This window comes from Prosopis cineraria, unplaced genomic scaffold, assembly GCF_029017545.1.
Source record: "Prosopis cineraria cultivar Desert tree isolate PC_DT_omini unplaced genomic scaffold, ASM2901754v1 PC3, whole genome shotgun sequence".
NCBI classification, from domain to species: domain Eukaryota; kingdom Viridiplantae; phylum Streptophyta; class Magnoliopsida; order Fabales; family Fabaceae; genus Prosopis; species Prosopis cineraria.
Window position 1 is genome coordinate 14,996,401 of NW_026555334.1, and position 20,846 is coordinate 15,017,246.

At 31.5% G+C, this 20,846-nt stretch overlaps 1 protein-coding gene across 2 annotated transcripts in view; it reads left to right on the forward strand.

Moving 5' to 3' along the window:
* The window catches only part of LOC129304685 (protein CHUP1, chloroplastic), a 35,872-nt gene that overhangs the window by 3,356 nt on the left and 11,670 nt on the right, over nt 1–20,846 (forward strand). Inside the window, exons 5-6 of one of the 2 annotated variants that reach the window (XM_054944434.1) lie at nt 143–277; nt 404–531. In XM_054944434.1, coding sequence (XP_054800409.1) covers nt 143–277; nt 404–529 — 261 coding nt within the window. In that variant the 3' untranslated portion in view covers nt 530–531. Of the gene's footprint in view, nt 1–142; nt 278–403; nt 693–20,846 lie in introns of those variants that run through there. The other variant, XM_054944432.1, reaches the window with a different exon arrangement.

A 20,846-nucleotide genomic window follows, 5' to 3' on the forward strand; every position in this document is an offset into this window, starting at 1 on the left:
GTTGTATGACGGAAAATAATAAATAGGCCTCATATGGTGGATTTGATTAAACAATACTAGAGCAAGCAAAGGGTTTGGTAACTCATATAAATATATTTGCATAGTCGTACGTGCAATATTGTTGGGGTTGTGTTGTGGGCAGATAAAGCTGGCATCAGTAAAACTGGCGATGAAGTACATGAAGAGGGTATCTGCGGGGCTAGAATCAGGAGGTGGTGGTCCTGAAGAAGAGGAGCTGATCGTGCAAGGAGTTAGGTTTGCATTCCGTGTGCATCAGGTAAATAATAATAATAAGAAAAAAAAAAAGGAAATGAAGGGACCATGGTCTGGTCTGGTCTGGTCCTGGGTATTGTGTGGACAGACAATAACGTTAACGTGTGTTGTGTGTTTTGTTGGGTGGCAGTTTGCTGGGGGATACGATGTGGAGACGATGAGAGCGTTTGAGGAATTGAGGGATAAGGCGAGGTGGTGCCATGTACAGAGCCAGAGCCAGCAACATAAATTCTTGTGCAGGTCTGCTACTTGCTGATCCACATTTTCAGATCCCAGTGCTGTTGCTTTCGGAGCAAACTCTGCTTCCTGGTCTTTTTGATGTAGATGGCACTTCGTAGGCACTAGCCAGAGCTATTCCACCCCTGGTATTCCATAAAACGTACGGTGGTATTCATAATATTAATTCGTCTATTCGTTCATTACTTGGGAACTCTTATATATATATTTATATATAAAAGAAAACACTAATCTGCTTCCTCCCTGTTCAAAGCAAATTTTTTAGAGGTGGTAATTTAGTTCGTTGGAGCTCCGATTGACCCTAATTTTTTTTGAACGAGTTTGGACTGGCTCATTAAATTTGACCAAAATTATTTAGTTTACATGCACAAGGAGACAGAAATTCTAGAGGTTGGGTTTATTTGAATCGAACTTAAAGTATTTTATCCCTTTAAAAAAGCTCGTATAATCAAGCACGGCTTTAATTTTTTCGTGTGAATTGGGGTTGATTCGAATTACCATCTCTAAAATTTTTTAACCAGCCTGTGACTCTAATATGTTAATGCTCAATTCTTCTTATATTCCATGCAAATATATGAACTTTTTGAGTGTAATATGCTACCGCGGGCTTTAGGTAAATATCGGATCATCTTAACTTCCTTCAACACAACAGCTTAACTGCCTTCAACACAACGGCTTATGTACCCAAAAATATAAAAGAGTAAATGGACTTCTGAATTATTGATCAGGTCCTCGTGTGTTCGAGACCCAATATATATATATATATATATATATATATATTTGGTTTTTGTGATGGCCATCCAATAGTCAACGAAAATTTAAGTTTAAACGTTACCTTTTGTCTCTATATATAAAAAAATTTATAAAGTTTTTTTTATCTATAAGAAGTTATAATATATTTTTTAATAAATATATCATTATACTCTTATTAAATTAAAAAAAATTTAATTAATTTACTTTAAAAAAAGAGATTTATTTTTTATTTATAAAAAAATATAGCTTTTGATTCCTATATTTTATTTGCATTTTGCTTTCAATCCATTTATATTTTTTTCAGTATTTTAAGTTCCTACATTTTTATTTTTTTTATTATTTTTGGTCCCTCCAAAGTCTTTATATAGAGGGATAAAAAACAATGAAAAACAAAAGTGTTGGAATTTAAAATATCAAAAAAAAGTATAGGGATCAAAAGTAAAATGTAAGTAAAGTATAAGAACTAAAAACTATGTTTTCCTTTTATTCAATTAGGAGTAAAATTGAAATGTTACTGTGCTTTTATACAATAAACTTTTATTGATTTATGTAATTCAATTAAAAACATCTTATATATAAGGATGGAGGAAGTAGTTGACTAAAAAATGATAAACAAAAACATCAAAAATTACAAAATAGGGCTAATAATTTTTTTAATCTTTTTCTGTAATTTTTGGGGCCATTGTTTTTTAGATCATTTACTGTAAGTTTTTGGTCATTTTCTTTTTTTTTTTTTGTCTTTTTTCTATCAATTTTTAGTCAATTAAGTTGAAATCAACTCTTGTTGATAGTAGGAGCCTAATAGCAATATTTTTAAAAATTAAAGAAAAATATTATATAAAAAAATAAGTTTAGGATATCAAAACAAGAGTATAAGGGCTACTTTATTTTTTTACCTGATATAATAAATGTAATGAAATTCAAGGAGCATGCATAGGACAAACTATATGGATTGAATTTTTTTTTAGATCCATATAAATTCTCTAAATAAAACTATTCAAATTTCACTTGGATTACAAATATTTTTGTATTATGTTAATAGTTATACAATTTTTTTTGTAAGGATAAATAATAAATAATAAATTATTTAATTTTATTAAAGTTGTTTCCTCAACCTATTATTTTATAGGAAAATTAGCTTTATACTTTGAAAAAAAATAAAAAAAATTAATAATTCTTTTATTATATATAAATTTTATAATTTAAATAAAATTGATGAGTTTTTTATTGGTTTTGAAAATTAATAAATCATATCTATAAATTTTCAGTATTCATTATTCAAAAAATAACTGTTTACCTCGTTCTCCCAACAATGCCCTAGTACACTTCAATATATTCAGATGTGGGTTCGCATTTTCTATATGGAGTTTTTTTCATAGTAAAAATAAGCTATATTGTATGGGAGTGCGTTCATTTCATTGTTGATTTGAACTGACTTGTTGAATAGTTGGACAACACGTGAAATGAGAAAAATAACAGTAAGGGAGCAGCAGCAGCTGCTGTTGCTAACAATAACAACAACAACAACAATAATAATAGTAAGGTGTCATAAATGTAAAGATTATCCTTCACCCCATCATAAAACTTCTACCATTACAAATGTTGATTATGTTTTATTTACTATTATTATTTGCACAACTCTTGGTGCAAGTTTATACCTATAAATAAGCATGCCATTTATATTATATTATACTACAAAAAAAATATTGTTTTGAAATGCACAATAATCTATCTCTAACTAGTAAAAATTCATCTCTAAACAAGTAGAGATGGATTTAGAGATAAATATAGTAGTGTCTCAAAAAGGGATATCGCTAAATAATTAGGGATAGATTTTTCAAATCGTTGCTGACTAGAGATATATTTTTTCTGTCACTAAATAAAAAATACCATCACTAATTTTCATGAAAAAATTCATTCCTATAAAATGCTATAAAAATTATATGAAATGAGAGATAGAGTAAAATAGTTTCTAAATTCGTCTTTAAAAAAATGAAAACTAAATTCTTCATTATCTACCTCCATGTTAGTGCCACATCACTTGACATCTCACTAATCATATGTGCATCTACACATGCCAACTCTCCTGCCCATATGTGGGTCAACCAATGCCATGTCATGCATCATGTCGCCACCTCATGCCATATCACTTGTCACCACTTACACATTACATATTTGTTACAAAATATGCTAAGACCAATGTCTAATCCCTTGGCCTCCCATCTTCTAAACTTTAAATCCTTCTTTTTTATTAGTTAAATTAAAATAAACAAACAGTTATTATACGCAAAATTAAATATATGTTAACTATATACACATATATAAAATATTATACTATTAAAAAAGATATGCACAAATTTTTTTATTTTCAATTATTAATATGATAAAATTATTTATATGACTATTTATATTATATTTTTAATAAAATATTATTTTTTTCAGGAAAATGAACTTAAAATGAAAAAATTTTTAAAATGAAAATATTATTTTTTAAATGAAAAATAATTAAATATATAATTTATTCAAAAATATGAATTATTTTAATTTATATTAAATATTTTTTATTTTTATCTTCTCCATATTATTCTCAAAAATTAATAAATAAATAATTAAATTTTTATCTTCTCTCAAAATGGTTAAATGTTTCCCATTCTTTTCTTACAAATAAATTTTATTCACAATTTTTTCAATTATTTTTTAAAATTTAATAAAAAATATTTTAAACAAAATTATTTTTTTATCAAATTTACTTAATATGGAAGAAAATTAAAATTGAAAATCTTTATACTATGTTTTATATATATATATATTAATACATAATTCTATTTATCATAAATTAAATATTATTTTATTTATATAATTTTAAGTTATACTATATATTAATAAAATAGTTTATTTTCTTATATACTTCAAAATTTATTTTTATTTTCTCCTTCCTATGCTGAAAATGAAAATTATTCATATATATATAATTAGCATAAAAATGATATTTTTCATGAAAATAATTAATTCTTGTCATATAAATATTATCTATAGTCATTTTAAATGTATTTTTATTAATTCTTCTTAATATTCAATTTCATAAATATTTTGGAGTTTTGATTTTATTTTCTTATGTTAATGTGTTGTTATAAAATATTGTTAGTGACTTCTTTCAAGACAATTTTGTTATTTGGTAAAAAATTGTTAATAATTAAAAAATTACTAAAGAAAAATATGAATAACACAAAAGAGACAAAACATTCAATTAATTATGATTATAAAATAAATTAAAGAATACTAAATTGAAATTTAGAAAGTGAGAATGGTTAAACTTTGAGAAAGAGAGAAAGAAGAAGAGAAAAATTTAAATGACATACAAAATATTTTTAAATATTCTATAAATTCTAAAGACAAATATTTTCAAATACAAACATTGAATTTTTATTGTTTGCATTGAATGGGAATCTCACTAAACAATGATGAAATTTTTTCTACATCTTTTAAAATTAATTTTCATTTTAATATATTTCAAACATGTATTAAAATAATTGATAATTAAAAAATTAAAAAAAATTAAAAATGAGTCCTTATTTAAATTTGTCTCTGCCTTGAATTAAAGACACATTGAGAAATAAAAATTACTTCATCTCTAATATATTTATTTTAGTTGTTTCTAACTCAGTCTCTAAATTAATAAAAATAAAATTATAAAATTTTAAAGAAATATAGAGAGGGAATTAGAGATGGTTAAATTTTTGTCTCTAAATATATAAAAAAATATATCTCAAATTCAGTCTCTAAATTAAAAAAATATAAAATTAATATTAGAGATGGATTTGGAGATGGCTAGTTTAGAAATGAAATTTGTTCATCTCTAAACTTGTCTCTAACATTTTAGTTTTTTTAAAATTAAATTTTTAATGAATAATGATAGAAGATGAGATAGAATTTGTGATGTTTTTTCTAGAGATGTATATAAGTTGTCTCGAAATATGTTTCTGTATTTTAAAATATTTATTAAAGTTAAATCTGTCTCTAAAAATATAATTAGTCTCTATTAGAGATGAAAATTGGGCCGTCTCTAATTTTTGTCTCTATTTTAATATTTTTTTAGTGTTATATGTATGAAAAAGAGTATAAGAGAAATTATTCTTATTTCTGTTGTCTAAGTTGCTTCCTTCTCTTTCTTCTCATTTCTATTCTTTTTAAATTTTATTCATAACATAAGGGGTAAATTTGAAGGGAAGGAAAATCATACAACACATTAAAATTTATTAAAAAAACATATTATTTATAACTTTATTTTTCGAATTTCGATATATGAACAAAAAAGCTTCTAGTGAGCAGTGACCAAATTAAAGTAAAAATAAAAAAAATCTTATTATTTTATAGATCCAAGCATTTACTAGAATTTTTAATCGAGCCATATACATTAGGTAAGGTGGTTAAAATCTAAGAATCATAATTTCTTTGAAAAGTAAAGTAATAGTTTAATTAAAATTATTAACCTTTACTTTTAAGTTTTAAGTTTTAAATTTAAAGTAAAAATTCCACTTAAATGAATTAAATACGTGAAAATTTTTAAATAAAATTCATAAATATTTTAGTAATTTTTATTAAAAAAGATCAAGTTAAATTTTTAAGAATATCTTACATACTCCCTCCAATATTTTTTATAAGTGACTTTATTTAAAATAGAGTGAATGTTCTTAAACTTCTCTTATTTTCTAGTGAAGAAAATTAAAATGATAGTTGTGACATCTTAATTTTTAAATTGAGGTTTTAACTGAGGAAAAATTGTGATTGAGGTTATTAGAGGTTAATTAAATATTTAGGCACTTAATTATTATTAAAATTGGGTCTCGAATCATGTATGAGGGTTAATTATAGAGTACAAAATAGATATTGGGTCAGACTAGGTCCAAATTATTGGACTAAAAGTAAGGGCTCCCTGATATGTGCCATGCACTGTAATGCATGGTCAAAAATTTGAATTAAACATTTTGTTGAGAGGCAAAACAAAAGAGAGGAAAAATAGAAAAGTGAGAAGTGAAAATAACTTGCTTTGCTAGGGCTTTTGGTTGGAGCATCATTTGGGCATTTTGATTGGGTCTTTTGGGCTAGGGTTTCATATCTATAGTGGCTCCAGTCATGGGGTTTGAATCTTTGGAATTATTTGATGATCGATAAGTGTTTATGAGGTTGTTTTGATAGTAGAAATGTCAAGGGTAGGCTAAATCTAAAACCCTAAAGTTGTAAGTTGATGGCAGTAATAATGATAATTTAAAAGCTTAACAATGATGATGATTAGAAAAGCTTGAGGTTTAAGTATATGGAAAGTGTTTTAGGTTAATGAGATTAATTAATCTAACCCTAGGATTAGGGTGTGATTGATGCTTAAACACTTGTATTAATGATAATTAGCATTGTATTTTATGCAAATTGTGGTGTTAACATCGATGGAGTAATAGATCATGTAACATCTTGAGTTGCAATCTCTAAAATTTTGAGTGTTTAAGAAGGGCATATTAGTCAAAATAAGTGATTTATGAATTAATAATATTTTTGGGACTTTAATAAGGTTTTTGGACCTTTGGATCATTTGGAAAATGAGCTAAGATAGTATACGAGTCAACTGGGTACGAGAGGGTAGACAAAATGGCATATGGCATTATTGTGCCATGTGCCGCAATGCATGTACCTTGCATTGCGACACACGATCAGTTTCTAACATAAATCAAAAGCGAGTTGAGTCTAATTTCAAAAGAGGAAAGGAAGAGAGACGAGAAAGACGATGAAGGAAGATTTGGAGGCATTTTGAGCAAGATTCATCTTGGGTAAGCTTCCTCTCCTCTTTTCCCTTCTCATTTATATGAAATTTTTGAGTTTTGAGGTAATGCATGATTGATTTTATGTTTCCTTAGGTTTTGATTGAATCTATTAGCTCAGTTAAGATTTTGGGGAGTTAAATCTAGCTTCCGAACCTAGATTTTTGGATTGTGTGGTGATTTAAAATTTTTCGTTAGGGTTTGGACAAACCCAAAGTAAAATTTAGGAGTTTTGAAACAATATGGACAAAGAATTGGTGTTATTAGTGTGTGTGAGTGTTAAATGGAATTCATCAAGTGTGTTAGAAGTATTGATAGTGTTAAAATGGGATTTTGAATATAATGAGTATTGCACCCGAAAAATGCGACGCGGACGGCATGTGAGCGAAGGTTCCAGCCTTCACGGTGAGAATCGGCTGGAACAAGGAATTACCACCAAAATTTTAAGAAAAATCTTGGGAAACCAATTAAAAGAGGATAAGGATGATTTGCAAAAATAAAAAATAGATTCCAAAGTCGATTGAGTATGGGGAAGGTGTTAGGTATCCCACAACACCCGTTCGTCAGAACGGTTACCTAAAGTTTATTGTGCTATATTAATATGGTTTTAAAATTATTTTAATTATCCATTTTATATTCATATGTTTGATATAAAAATGATAAGAATCAAGTGAGAAATATTTATTTATTTATAAGGGAGGACTTGACTCAGAATCTGACTCTAAAACCTACGTACTCGATAATTGGAATCAAAATCCACGTAGTTTGGGCTTGAAAATTATTGGTGAAAATATATTTTTTGAAGAGAAATTAATTAAAAATAATTCACTATTTTGCAAATAAAACAATTTCTGAAATTTTGATATGTGTGTTTTAAATTACAAAAAGTGATTTAATTTCAATTATTTTCTCTACTTTTAAATTTTTGGAATAAGAAAAAGGTAAAGGGTAATTATTTTTTTTGAAAATAAAATATTTTAAAATTATTATTTTTTTATATTTTATGATTGAAAATTTAATCGCTATACCTGTAGAGCCTAATTGGCTCATACAATAAGATAATTATTCTAAAGGTCTATGGATATTCAAAAATCTCATATGACCAAAAGATTGAACACCTTAATTTGATTAATTAATTTTATTAAAAACGTTTATAATTTTATTTATAAAAATTATTTATTTATTTACTATATATAAAGTGGTAATCACATCATCTGCAAGGATTTATTATCCCCTATGATAATGTACTTAATTTAAATCTTTACGAAGATTCTTGAAATCTCTTATTAGACTTAAATATTTAATTGATTTAAATTATATAAAAAAGAGTTAATTTTAATGATGGGCTTTTGGAACCCATATTAATATATACGAGTTAGATCTTCATACTTGCAAAATCTTATTAATTTTCGTGATATAGGATCATTTTAAATACCTGTGAAGATTCTTAAAATTTCACACAACAAATAAGTAACAAATAAATACATACTCTCTTATTTTTATTGGATCTTAATTACAAAATTCAAAATTTATCCAAAAAAATTGGAACTCTTTTCCAGTGGTGACACAATGAGCATGCAAATAAATAAAGAAGATAATAAAAACAACCAGTAGCTTTGGCATTTAGAAGAACTAACTTATAAACATATTGATTACTGATATTTGAAGCAAAATATACTCAAGAGTTTATGGAGTAAATTAACAACTAACTAGTTTTGTGACTAAAGAAATTTAAGAGAGAAATCTTACCAAGGATGGTGTTTTTGATCAGCTCATCCTCTAAGCTCTTGGCTCTCCACTAAGAAGAATCAGAACCAATATTGCATGACATAGCTGCCTTCCCTCAGGAGTTCCACAATATTTGTTTTACAGCTTCCTTCTACCTCAAAATAATTCCAACCTCTCGTCTAAGTTCAAAAATATTTTTCTCAGAATTAATTCCCTAACCTTCACAGCATAAATCCCATATCATCCTGTACTACCTCCTTTATTGGGAAGAACAAAAACGAACCCACTTGCACCAGAAACACATCCCAATACCGATTAAGGATAACCTATCAAACGTGTTTGAAGCATTCAGTCCTGATCCACATCGGGTTCTGGGCTCGACTTACACTACAACCTTTCTTCTTCTTGTTCTTCTCTCTCTCCCTTACTCTCGGTCTCTCTCTCTGTGCTCTCTCCTTCTTCTTTTTCTACTCTATTTTTTTCTTACTCTCTCACTCTTGGCCTCCTTCTTATCTCTCACTCTCTGTCTCTCTCTTGTGTCTCTTATGCTCTATTTTTTTTCTTTGCTCACTCACTCTTGGTCTCTCTCTTGCGTCTCCTATTTATGCTTTGTTTTTTCTTCTGATCTCAGTCTCCTCTTTCTGTATTCTTGGTGCTCTGTTTTTTGCTTCTGATCTTAGTCTCATCTTCATTCATTCTCGATGCTCTGGTTTTTGCTTCTGATCTTAGTCTCTCGATCTCTCTCCTTCAGTTTTAGTCCTTCTCTTCTTCTTTCTCTCTTATGTGTCCTTGGCTCTCAATTTTCTACTCTATTTTTGTCTTTTCTATCTCTACTTCTCATTTTTGGCTCTCTCTCTTGCGTTTCTGGGTCTTTTTTTTCAGTCTCTCCTCCTTCTTCTTTTTTTAGTTTCTCTTCTCTCTCAGTCCTTTCTCGTGTAACACCCTCAAAAATACAAACCGATTTTTCGCAAATTATTAAAACCATCATCATGGTAGAAAATTTTCTTACCATGATACATCCAAGACAATATACCACAGGTCTTAAAATATCTCAAAAAAGCAATTAGAACCATGAGGGACAGTCAGGATCCTCATGGCATGATATTTAAATTAGGTCATGAATCAAGAGAGACAAACATAATCCTCTTGGTCAAATAAATACTTTTAATAAAAAGGATTAGAGTTTACATGCTTCACAAAGAAGATATATCCTAAGTTAGCACAAGATACATTGTATAATCCAAAATAAGAGGCAACGTAAAAGATGGTGTTTCATACACCATAGTTACACCTCTGGTGCTTTCTCGGCCGGACTCGTTCCTGTAAAAATATTAACCACGGGGAATGAGACTTAAAAGTCCCAGTAACCAAAAATTAATATGTAATGATGCATGCGGATGTAACTAATCATGCGATTGCTAAGTGGGCACACAAAACATTTAACCGAACAATATTTTCAAACAAACCGAACAAGTATTTAATTGCATGACTGCACCTTATATCCTCCTTTCACCATGCTCGGACGCCAAATCACCCGGCCAAAGGTGAGTTGGACCAAGCGACACGCCACTCATTGGGTCCAATGAGGGCTTACCACGTGGTAATAATTAACCGAACAGAAATTCCCATTAACACCATACATTAAACTACCCTGACAAGTCATGCATCATTCAAATATCCAAACAGAAATATATCCGAACAATAATATCTCATCATGATAAACAAAAGTAAATTTTTAACCCACTTGGCAATAATTTCAAACAAGTATATATAGTATTTATTTTCAATAATTCATAATTTTTCCAAACAACAAAACAACACATAACCATTAACAAACACACCTCACAACACATTAATAATGGTTACCTTGTGTCTTGAATAACAAGTTCCCCTTCACAACTCCTCTTTCACCACTATCTTTGTCAACACAATCTACATAGTTATTTCATAATACTATGTATTAATTTTACATTAAAATACATAACTCTAATTTAAAGAGTTAGAAAGTCTTAGATCTATAATCTATATTAACACTAATTTAAGATTTATGCCTCATTTAACTTCCCAAATTCTTTTCTAAAATTCTCGTACCCGAATAAACTATTTTTAAGCTTCAAATTACTTCTAGAATCACAATTTCATCCTTCTATATTCTAAAAATTCGCCCAAAAATAAATTAAAAATTTTAGAATTATCCTGAAGCCTCAAATCACCTTTCTATAACCTCAAAAATACCTATTCATACTTAAATAAATATTTAATAATCAGAGATTCATCCCTACATCTCAGATTCCACATAAAATCGACCATATAGATCTAGATTTTAACTCAAAAATTCTTAAACATGAGTTTCAACCTCAAGAAAGTATTCTATAATATTTATTATATCCCTAAGAGTTTTAACCTATATTTTTAATCCATCATATCATCAGATTAACTATCCTATAGAAAAAAAATCTTAATCAGAATATTTACTCTATCCTATAAAATAATCATATCACTAGAAAGCTAATATTATTTAGAAAATAACTATAAAATTAATTTTGTAATTAAATAAATTTTTAAATGCTAATCTAAACAGGAAAGTTAGAACATACCTGAAGAAAAAGAAAATAATCCCCCCTTGCGAGAAAAACGCCGAGCAACGTGAGAGGAAGAGAGAAAAATAATATAAAAATAGGATTGTGGTCCCAAAATTATATTAAAAAAACTATAGGTTCGAATTTAATTATTCAAACCTTTGGGCCAAAAGTTGGAATTTCCTCTAAATTGCATCTTAGCCTCTCATGCTTTCTAATGCACACACCCCCTCCTTTTTATACATGAAGGCACCTCTTCTCTTCCCTCATCTAACCAATGTGGGACTTAGAAACAACAACCTTCCACACCTTTTTTTTTGTTCCTTCTACCTTCTCTTTTTTTTTTTAACACACAATAAAAAATTATTTATGTATTATATCTTAACTAAATATTGCTTATGTGATTTTAAATTTAAATTTTTAAATTTATAATTAAATACCTAACCATAATATCATTTCTAAATAACCTCAAATAATATAAATTCCTATTATTATCATTTTTTTTCCTCAAAACCTAAATTCCACAATTTCTTTATTATATAAAAATCAGGATGTTACAATTCTCCCCTCCTTTTAGAAATTTTGTCCTCAAAATTTAATGCTGGTAAGCTTAGAAACTATGTACCTAAGCAAATAAATGTGGATAATCTCGCCTCATACTCTCCTCGGTTTCCCAAGTAGCATCACCTAGGGCTCCACCCTTCTAAATCACGTTCACGAGTCGGATGGTCTTATTGCGTAGTTGTTTGTCCTTAAAGTCCTCAATTCGCTTCGGTTCGGATCTAAAGGTCAAATTCTCCCTCAATTCTACTTCTTCAGGTTCAATAACATGGGAGGGATCCGGGTTGTACTTCTTCAACTGTGATACGTGGAACACATTATGGATACCTGCAATCTGTGGAGGTAATGCAACTCTATATGCAGCAGATCCAATTCGCTCCAAGATCTCATACGGGCCCATAAATCTAGGTGTCAATTTCTTTGCCTTAATGGATCTACCAATGCCTGTCACTGGAGAAACCTTTAAAAATACATGATCTCCTACTTCAAACTCTAACGGCCGTCTCCTCTTATCAGCATAGCTCTTCTGTCGGCTCTGAGCGGTTAGCAATTTTTGCTTAATTATTGCAATCTTCTGGGTGGTCTGCTCTATAATTTCTGGACCAATGATACTCCTCTCACTTAATTCTGTCCAACACAAAGGTGATCTACACTTCCTTCCATACAAGGCCTCATAAGGCGCCATCCCAATACTAGAATGATAGCTGTTATTATAAGCAAATTCAGCTAATGGCAAATGATTATCCCAACTACCTGGTAGTTCAATGGCACAAGCTCTCAACATGTCCTCCAAAATCTGAATCGTCCTCTCTGTTTGTCCATCTGTTTGGGGGTGGTATGCGGTGCTAAAACTCAGTCTGGTACCCATAGCCTTCTGTAGCGCACCCCAAAAGTTTGAAGTGAACCTTGGGTCACGATCTGACACAATTCTAGAGGGTATACCATGAATTCTAACTATCTCCTTAATGTATATCTCAGCAAATTTCTCTAATGTAGAGGTAAACTTGATCGCCAAAAAGTGAGCCGATTTGGTGAGTCGGTCTACTATCACCCAAATAGCATCCTTACTCGAGGGTGTTCTTGGCAATCCAGTGATGAAATCCATGGAAATATCATCCCATTTCCACTTTGGAATATCTAACGGTTGCAGTGTTCCAGCTGGCTTCTGATGTTCTATCTTTATCTTCTGACACGTTAAACATCTAGAAACAAATTCGGTTACATCTTTCTTCATTCCTGGCCACCACCAACCTCGCTTCAAATCATGGTACATTTTAGTTATTCCGGGATGAATTGTATATTTACTCCTATGAGCTTCTTCTAAAAGGATATTCCTCAATCTTGGATCATTAGGTACATAAACTCTACCTTTATACTTCATCACTGTGTCCTCAGAGATGGTAAAATTTGGGGCCTTACCTACCACTATCTCCTTCCTTATATTCCTTAAGTAGTCATCACTCTGCTGTGAGACTCTGAGATCTTCCCAGAATTTGCTCTCAAAGTCTGCTACCTGGAGTGCGGCCATTTGATGTTCAATCACATCTACTGGAACATCATGAAAACTGTTCCACAAATGATATTCATGAACCATCAAATGTGCAGCATGAATAGTCTTTCTACTTAAGGCGTCAGCTACCACATTAGCCTTACCCGGATGGTAATGTAATTCAAAGTCATAATCCTTCAGAAATTCCATCCATCGTCGTTGCCTCATATTAAGCTCTTTTTGATCAAATAAATACTTCAGGCTCTTATGGTCACTGAAGATTTGAAACTTAGATCCATACAAGTAGTGTCTCCATATCTTCAGAGCAAACACAACTGTAGCTAACTCCAAATCATGAGTAGGGTAATTTTCCTCGTGTGGTCTCAACTGTCTGGAGGAATAGGCAACCACTCGGTCATTTTGCATCAAAACACATCCTAAACCCTTTAAAGAAGCATCAGTGTACAGAGTGTACGGCACCACAGGGTCAGGAATAGTCAATACTGGAGTAGTGGTTAACCTCTTTTTCAATTCTTGGAAAGCAGCTTCACATTTGTCAGTCCAAATAAATGGGGCATCCTTCTTAGTCAGCTTAGTTAAGGGCATCGCAATTTGTGAAAATCCCTTAATAAAGCGACGATAATAACCTGCTAAACCTAGAAAGCTTCGTATCTCCATCACAGATTTTAGCTGTTCCCACTTCATCACTGCATCAATCTTACTAGGATCCACCACAACTCCGTCTCTGGACACATGGCCCAAAAACTTTACTTCTTGGAGCCAAAATTCACACTTATTTAATTTAGCATAAAGCTTATGTTCCCTCAAAACTTGCAAGACGATTCTTAAATGCTCGCCATGAGCCTCCTCATCCTTTGAATAAATAAGAATGTCATCAATAAACGCTACTACAAACTTATCTAAATAGGGTCAAAAGATCCTATTCATGTAATCCATGAATACCGCAGGAGCATTTGTAAGTCCAAACGACATCACCATGAATTCATAATGCCCATATCTCGTCTGAAATGCTATCTTAAGTATATCCTCCGCTCTTACTCTCAATTGGTGATAACCTGACCTTAAGTCAATCTTCAAGAAAACTGCTGATCCTACAAGCTGATCTAGCAAATAATTAATTCTCGAAAGTGGATATTTGTTCTTGATGGTTACTTTGTTCAATTGTCTATAATCAATGCACAATCGAAGGCTTCCATCTTTCTTCTTTACAAAAAGAACTGGAGATCCCCAAGGTGAAACACTTAGTCTGATGAAACCCTTCTCAAGTAGCTCTTTAATTTGCTTTTTCAGTTCTGCTAACTCTGAGGGGGACATTCGATAAGGAGCCTTAGAAATTGGCCCTGTACCAGGTACCAATTCAATTGAGAACTCTACCTCACGCTTCGAGGGTAAACCAGAGACTTCGTCTGGAAATACATCTGCAAATTCTTTGACAATAGGGATATTCTTCACGCCTTCATCAATCTCAGCTTGGATAGAGAAGAAAACCATGTAGGCTTGGTAACCCTTCTTCATATATCTATCAACTTGTGTCGCCGACAAGAAAACATGATCTTGAGTCTCGACTGGAGTCACCGACAAAAAGATAAAGACATACACCTCTCTCTACAATCTAGGATAGTACCATTTGCACCCATCCAATTCATTCCCACAATTACATCCATACCTCTCAAAGGTAAGATAATTAAGTCCATAGTTGTTTTCCTATTTTTAAACTCGACCACTAGGTTAAGGCATGCCTTAGCGGTCCTCACAGATTCTCCCGCAAGAGTAGACACATTCATATCAAAAGGTAAAATACACACAGGAAAATCAAGGTTCTTTACACAAGTTTTAAAAATAAAAGAGTGTGTAGCACCTAAATCAAACAGTGCAACAATATCATGATGAAGGATTTTGATGTTACCTCTAATGGCATCTGGGGAATTCATCGTGTCCTGAGTAAGGGAAAACACATGGCTAGATACAGTATGATGCTGGGAAGGGTTCTTCGTATTTGAGTCCTGATTGTCCCCACAAAACTTTGCAATGTGACCGGGTTTCCCATAAATGTAACAAACCCAGCATTGTCTGAAATGACGGCACCCGCATTTAGTGCACTGCTGAGAGCTCACTGTACTCGGAGCAGGGGTAGATATTGTTGGGCCCCTCTATGATTCGTGATAACCACTATGATAGCTCCTCTGTCTTTGGCCTTTTTGAAATGGACCTTTCTGCCTTCCCTGGTTCCATGAGCTACTCGAACCTTGATGGTTTTTCTTCATAATACCTCCTGTGGGTTGGGGATAGGTTGGGGGTCTACTATATGAATACCCCCTCTTCTCTCTCTCAACTTCCCTCTTACTGTGAGCTACTACTTGCAATTTTATGCACATTTCATCATAATCTCGGATATCTAGATGAGCCAATTGCTCCCTCAATTCTGGTCTAGCCTTCTCCAATAAGCGCTTGGCCTTCCATTCAGAATCATCCCTATATTGCAGGTACGTGGAGTATCTAGATAACTCCTGAAACTTAGCAATAAATGTGTCCTCATCGAGGTTCCCTTGCTTAAACATGGAACTCAGCTTCCTTCTCAGACCTTAACTTTGATGAAAAGTAGTGCCTGAACAATTTTTTTTCCCTTAAACTCCTCTCATGTGAGTGTCGAATCATCCTTGGGTCCCACTGTCTCCCACCAATCTCTTGCTCCTTTTACTAGAAGCACTAATACTACTTGCACCTTCTAATTATTGGTGCATGTGACTACTCAAAAGATGGACTCGAGTCTTTTCACCTATTCCTTTACCACAGATGGTTTAAGGTTACCATTAAACGTGGGAGGGTTAAACTTCCTAACAGTTTCCCACACATCAATAATGGTTGGTGGGGCTCTCTGTTCCTCTTACCTAGTCTCCTCCCTTCTAAGCTCATAATCCCTCAGAATGATAGGATGTGAGGAACTGCCTTCCCCTACATGACTCTCAACATGAGCCCTATCTCCATTCTCAACGAACTTTGTCTTTTTAGCTCCGTCAACTCTTGTTCATATTTTTAAACCTTGTCTGTTAACGTCTTTACAAGCACTCTCAATTCCGCCAAATCAGGCTCCTCATTTGGCGGTAGAGGTGGTGGGTGCTCATGTTGGGATCCTAAGTTATTGCGAGTAACATGCATTTTCTCTCCCCTCCTAAAGGATACAAGATATAAATAATAAAATTAGCCTAGCTATATAATGGCCATACAATGAGAAGCACCATAACAATGTATATTGCCAACCGACTATATGCAATGCACCACACATAATAAATACATATTAAATTCACACGAGTAATAGTTTCAAACAAAAGTTTAAATAAGTATTACTAAAATAGAGGCTTGAAACATGATGCTCTGATACCAATATGTAACACCCTCAAAAATACAAACCGATTTTTTGCAAATTATTAAAACCATCATCATGGTAGAAAATTTTCTTACCATGATACATCCAAGACAATATACCACAGATCTTAAAATATCTCAAAAAAGCAATTAGAACCATGAGGGACAGTCAGGATCCTCATGGCATGATATTTAAATTAGGTCATGAATCAAGAGAGAAAAACATAATCCTCTTGGTCAAATAAATACTTTTAATAAAAAGGATTAGAGTTTACATGCTTCACAAAGAAGATATGTCCTAAGTTGGCACAAGATACATTGTATAATCCAAAATAAGAGGCAACATAAAAGATGGTGTTTCATACACCATAGTTACACCTCTGGTGCTTTCTCGGCCGGACTCGCTCCTGTAAAAATATTAACCACAGGAAATGAGACTTAAAAGTCCCAGTAACCAAAAATTAATATGTAATGATGCATGCGGATGTAACTAATCATGCGATTGCTAAGTGGGCACACAAAACATTTAACCGAACAATATTTTCAAACAAACCGAACAAGTATTTAATTGCATGACTGCACCTTATATCCTCCTTTCACCATGCTCGGACGCCAAATCACCCGGCCAAAGGTGAGTTGGACCAAGCGACACACCACTCATTGGGTCCAATGAGGGCTTACCACGTGGTAATAATTAACCGAACAGAAATTCCCATTAACACCATACATTAAACTACCCTGACAAGTCATGCATCATTCAAATATCCAAACAGAAATATATCCGAACAATAATATCTCATCATGATAAACAAAAGTAAATTTTTAACCCACTTGGCAATAATTTCAAACAAGTATATATAGTATTTATTTTCAATAATTCATAATTTTTCCAAACAACAAAACAACACATAACCATTCACAAACACACCCATCACAATACATTAATAATGGTTACCTTGTGTCTTGAATAACAAGTTCCCCTTCACAACTCCTCTTTCACCACTATATTGTCAACACAATCTACATAGTTATTTCATAATACTATGTATTAATTTTACATTAAAATACATAACTCTAATTTAAAGAGTTAGAAAGTCTTAGATCTATAATCTATATTAACACTAATTTAAGATTTATGCCTCATTTAACTTCCCAAATTCTTTTCTAAAATTCTCGTACCCGAATAAACTATTTTTAAGCCTCAAATTACTTCTAGAATCACAATTTCATCCTTCTATATTCTAAAAATTCGCCCAAAAATAAATTAAAAGTTTTAGAATTATCCTGAAGCCTCAAATCACCTTTCTATAACCTCAAAAATACCTATTCATACTTAAATAAATATTTAATAATCAGAGGTTCATCCCTACATCTTAGATTCCACATAAAATCGACCATATAGATCTAGATTTTAACTCAAAAATTCTTAAACATGAGTTTCAACCTCAAGAAAGTATTCTATAATATTTATTATATCCCTAAGAGTTTTAACCTATATTTTTAATCCATCATATCATCAGATTAACTATCCTATAGAAAAAAAATCTTAATCAGAATATTTACTCTATCCTATAAAATAATCATATCACTAGAAAGCTAATATTATTTAGAAAATAACTATAAAATTAATTTTGTAATTAAATAAATTTTTAAATGCTAATCTAAACAGGAAAGTTAGAACATACCTGAAGAAAAAGAAAATAATCCCCCCTTGCGAGAAAAACGCCGAGCAACGTGAGAGGAAGAGAGAAAAATAATATAAAAATGGGATTGTGGTCCCAAAATTATATTAAAAAAAAACTATAGGTTCGAATTTAATTATTCAAACCTTTGGGCCAAAAGTTGGAATTTCCTCTAAATTGCATCTTAGCCTCTCATGCTTTCTAATGCACACACCCCCTCCTTTTTATACATGAAGGCACCTCTTCTCTTCCCTTATCTAACCAATGTGGGACTTAGAAACAACAACCTTCCACCCTTTTTTTTTTGTTCCTTCTACCTTCTTTTTTTTTAACACACAATAAAAAATTATTTATGTATTATATCTTAACTAAATATTGCTTATGTGATTTTAAATTTAAATTTTTAAATTTATAATTAAATACCTAACCATAATATCATTTCTAAATAACCTCAAATAATATAAATTCCTATTATTATCATTTTTTTTCCTCAAAACCTAAATTTCACAATTTCTTTATTATATAAAAATCAGAATGTTACATCTCGCTCTCCGTCTCTCACTCAAATGTTGTCCAACTCTCTCTCTTTTTTCTTTTTTCTCTCCTCCATTTCCTCCTCCCTTCTCCATCTCTGCTTCTCACGTTCTTCATCTCTGTCCAAGCTTCTCATGCTCTTTACTTCCTCTTCCTCTCGGTGCTCTATTTTTTCATGCTCTTTTAAAGCAGAAATAAGGAAGAGCTTGTATGTGAGGAGAGAGCTTATGTGCTTCACCTTTCTCACTCTACTCTGCTGTGCATACATGTGTCTAATCTCCTTCTGCATTTTTGTGTTTTTCTCTGTGTGTTTTTTTCCGTATGTGCGTCCTCTTAGAGTTGCTTTCTTTCTGTGTGTTTCGTGTGTGCATGCTATTGTGTCTAGCTCAAAGTGTTTTGCATGGCTGTGTGGCTATCTTTTTTTGCTTTTTTTCTTCCTGCACCGAAGGTGTGAAATTTTCTTCATTTTGGCTATGGTGAAATGCACAGCATTTCACCCAACCTTATATATATATATATATATGGCTTCTAATTTCTTCTTTTTTTGATTAACACACACACACGCACACATGTATATATATACATATTTTGAAATGAAAAATAAGATTTAAGGAGACAAATTTAACTCTTAAAAGTTGACTCCCAATATTTTGAATGATTGGGATGATTTGGAGAGAGATTTTAAAAGATTTAAACAAGATTTTTTTTTAATTTTGTTAAAATATAATCCTAAAAAGGATTAAATTTTATTTTTATATTTTTAGTTATTTATTATTACTTTTATTAAATTTAAAAAAATGCTTGGACAAAATACAGTGTTCACAATGGGTACCTAAAATGTAGTAATAAAGAGGTTTAATTAGAGTGATAATTGATGATTAGCATTTAATGGTGTAGATTAAATATTGATTGAGTGTTGATATGTGAGTAGATCTTATGGAGCACATATTCAACCATAGTAACCATTCTTGTGACAAAAGGATTAAGGTAATCGAATAATTCACTTTATTTGGTTATGTGCTTAACTATTTATGAATGAATATGTAATTTTGCATACATGTATTTGAAAGTGTTGCATATTACGAAATGAGGATATCGTGTATGGAAAATGACTTTTAAAACAATGAATTTATGAAGTATCTTTATATGAGTAAATTATGATTTGGGTACAAGCATGTGACATTTATGAGAAGACTGAGCACGATCATGATAGGGGGAGTGTCACTCATAGGAAGGAGTAGTAGAAATTCATATGGCATTTATTTTCTTAGTGCTTAGTAAGGTGCGGTGTTAGATATTATTTCCTTAGTACCTATATGGGGTACGGTGTTGGAGATTTATGCTCCTTAGCATAAGTGTGATGTGATGTTAAAGTAACGACACCTCAAATCATGTCTCATAGGGGAAAACCATATTTTAAAAGTGGGATAGGACACTTTTAGTTGGGTGATTCTATCATTGAAGGTGTGTTCAGGCCAATATGCATGTGCGTTTGGTCTAAAAGAGCCTTTGGTTTCAGTTTGGGTGATATAGAGGGTCGAATGATTGAATGATCATGCTATAGTATGAAAACGATTTGTAGATATACAAATGCTTATATTTGAATATGCTAAATGGTGTTTTTATATATATAAGCTTTATTTGTTTACAGTTGTGTATATTAATTGATAGTTGTGAGTTATTATGTTATTGAGATGTTTATCTTATTCTATGGTTATATTTATAAGTGAGGGCTCCATTAGGAGCAAAAGAAAGGAAGGGACTATCAAGGATTGAAGATCTTAGTTTGTATAGCTCTTCCCCTTTTTTTGGTATT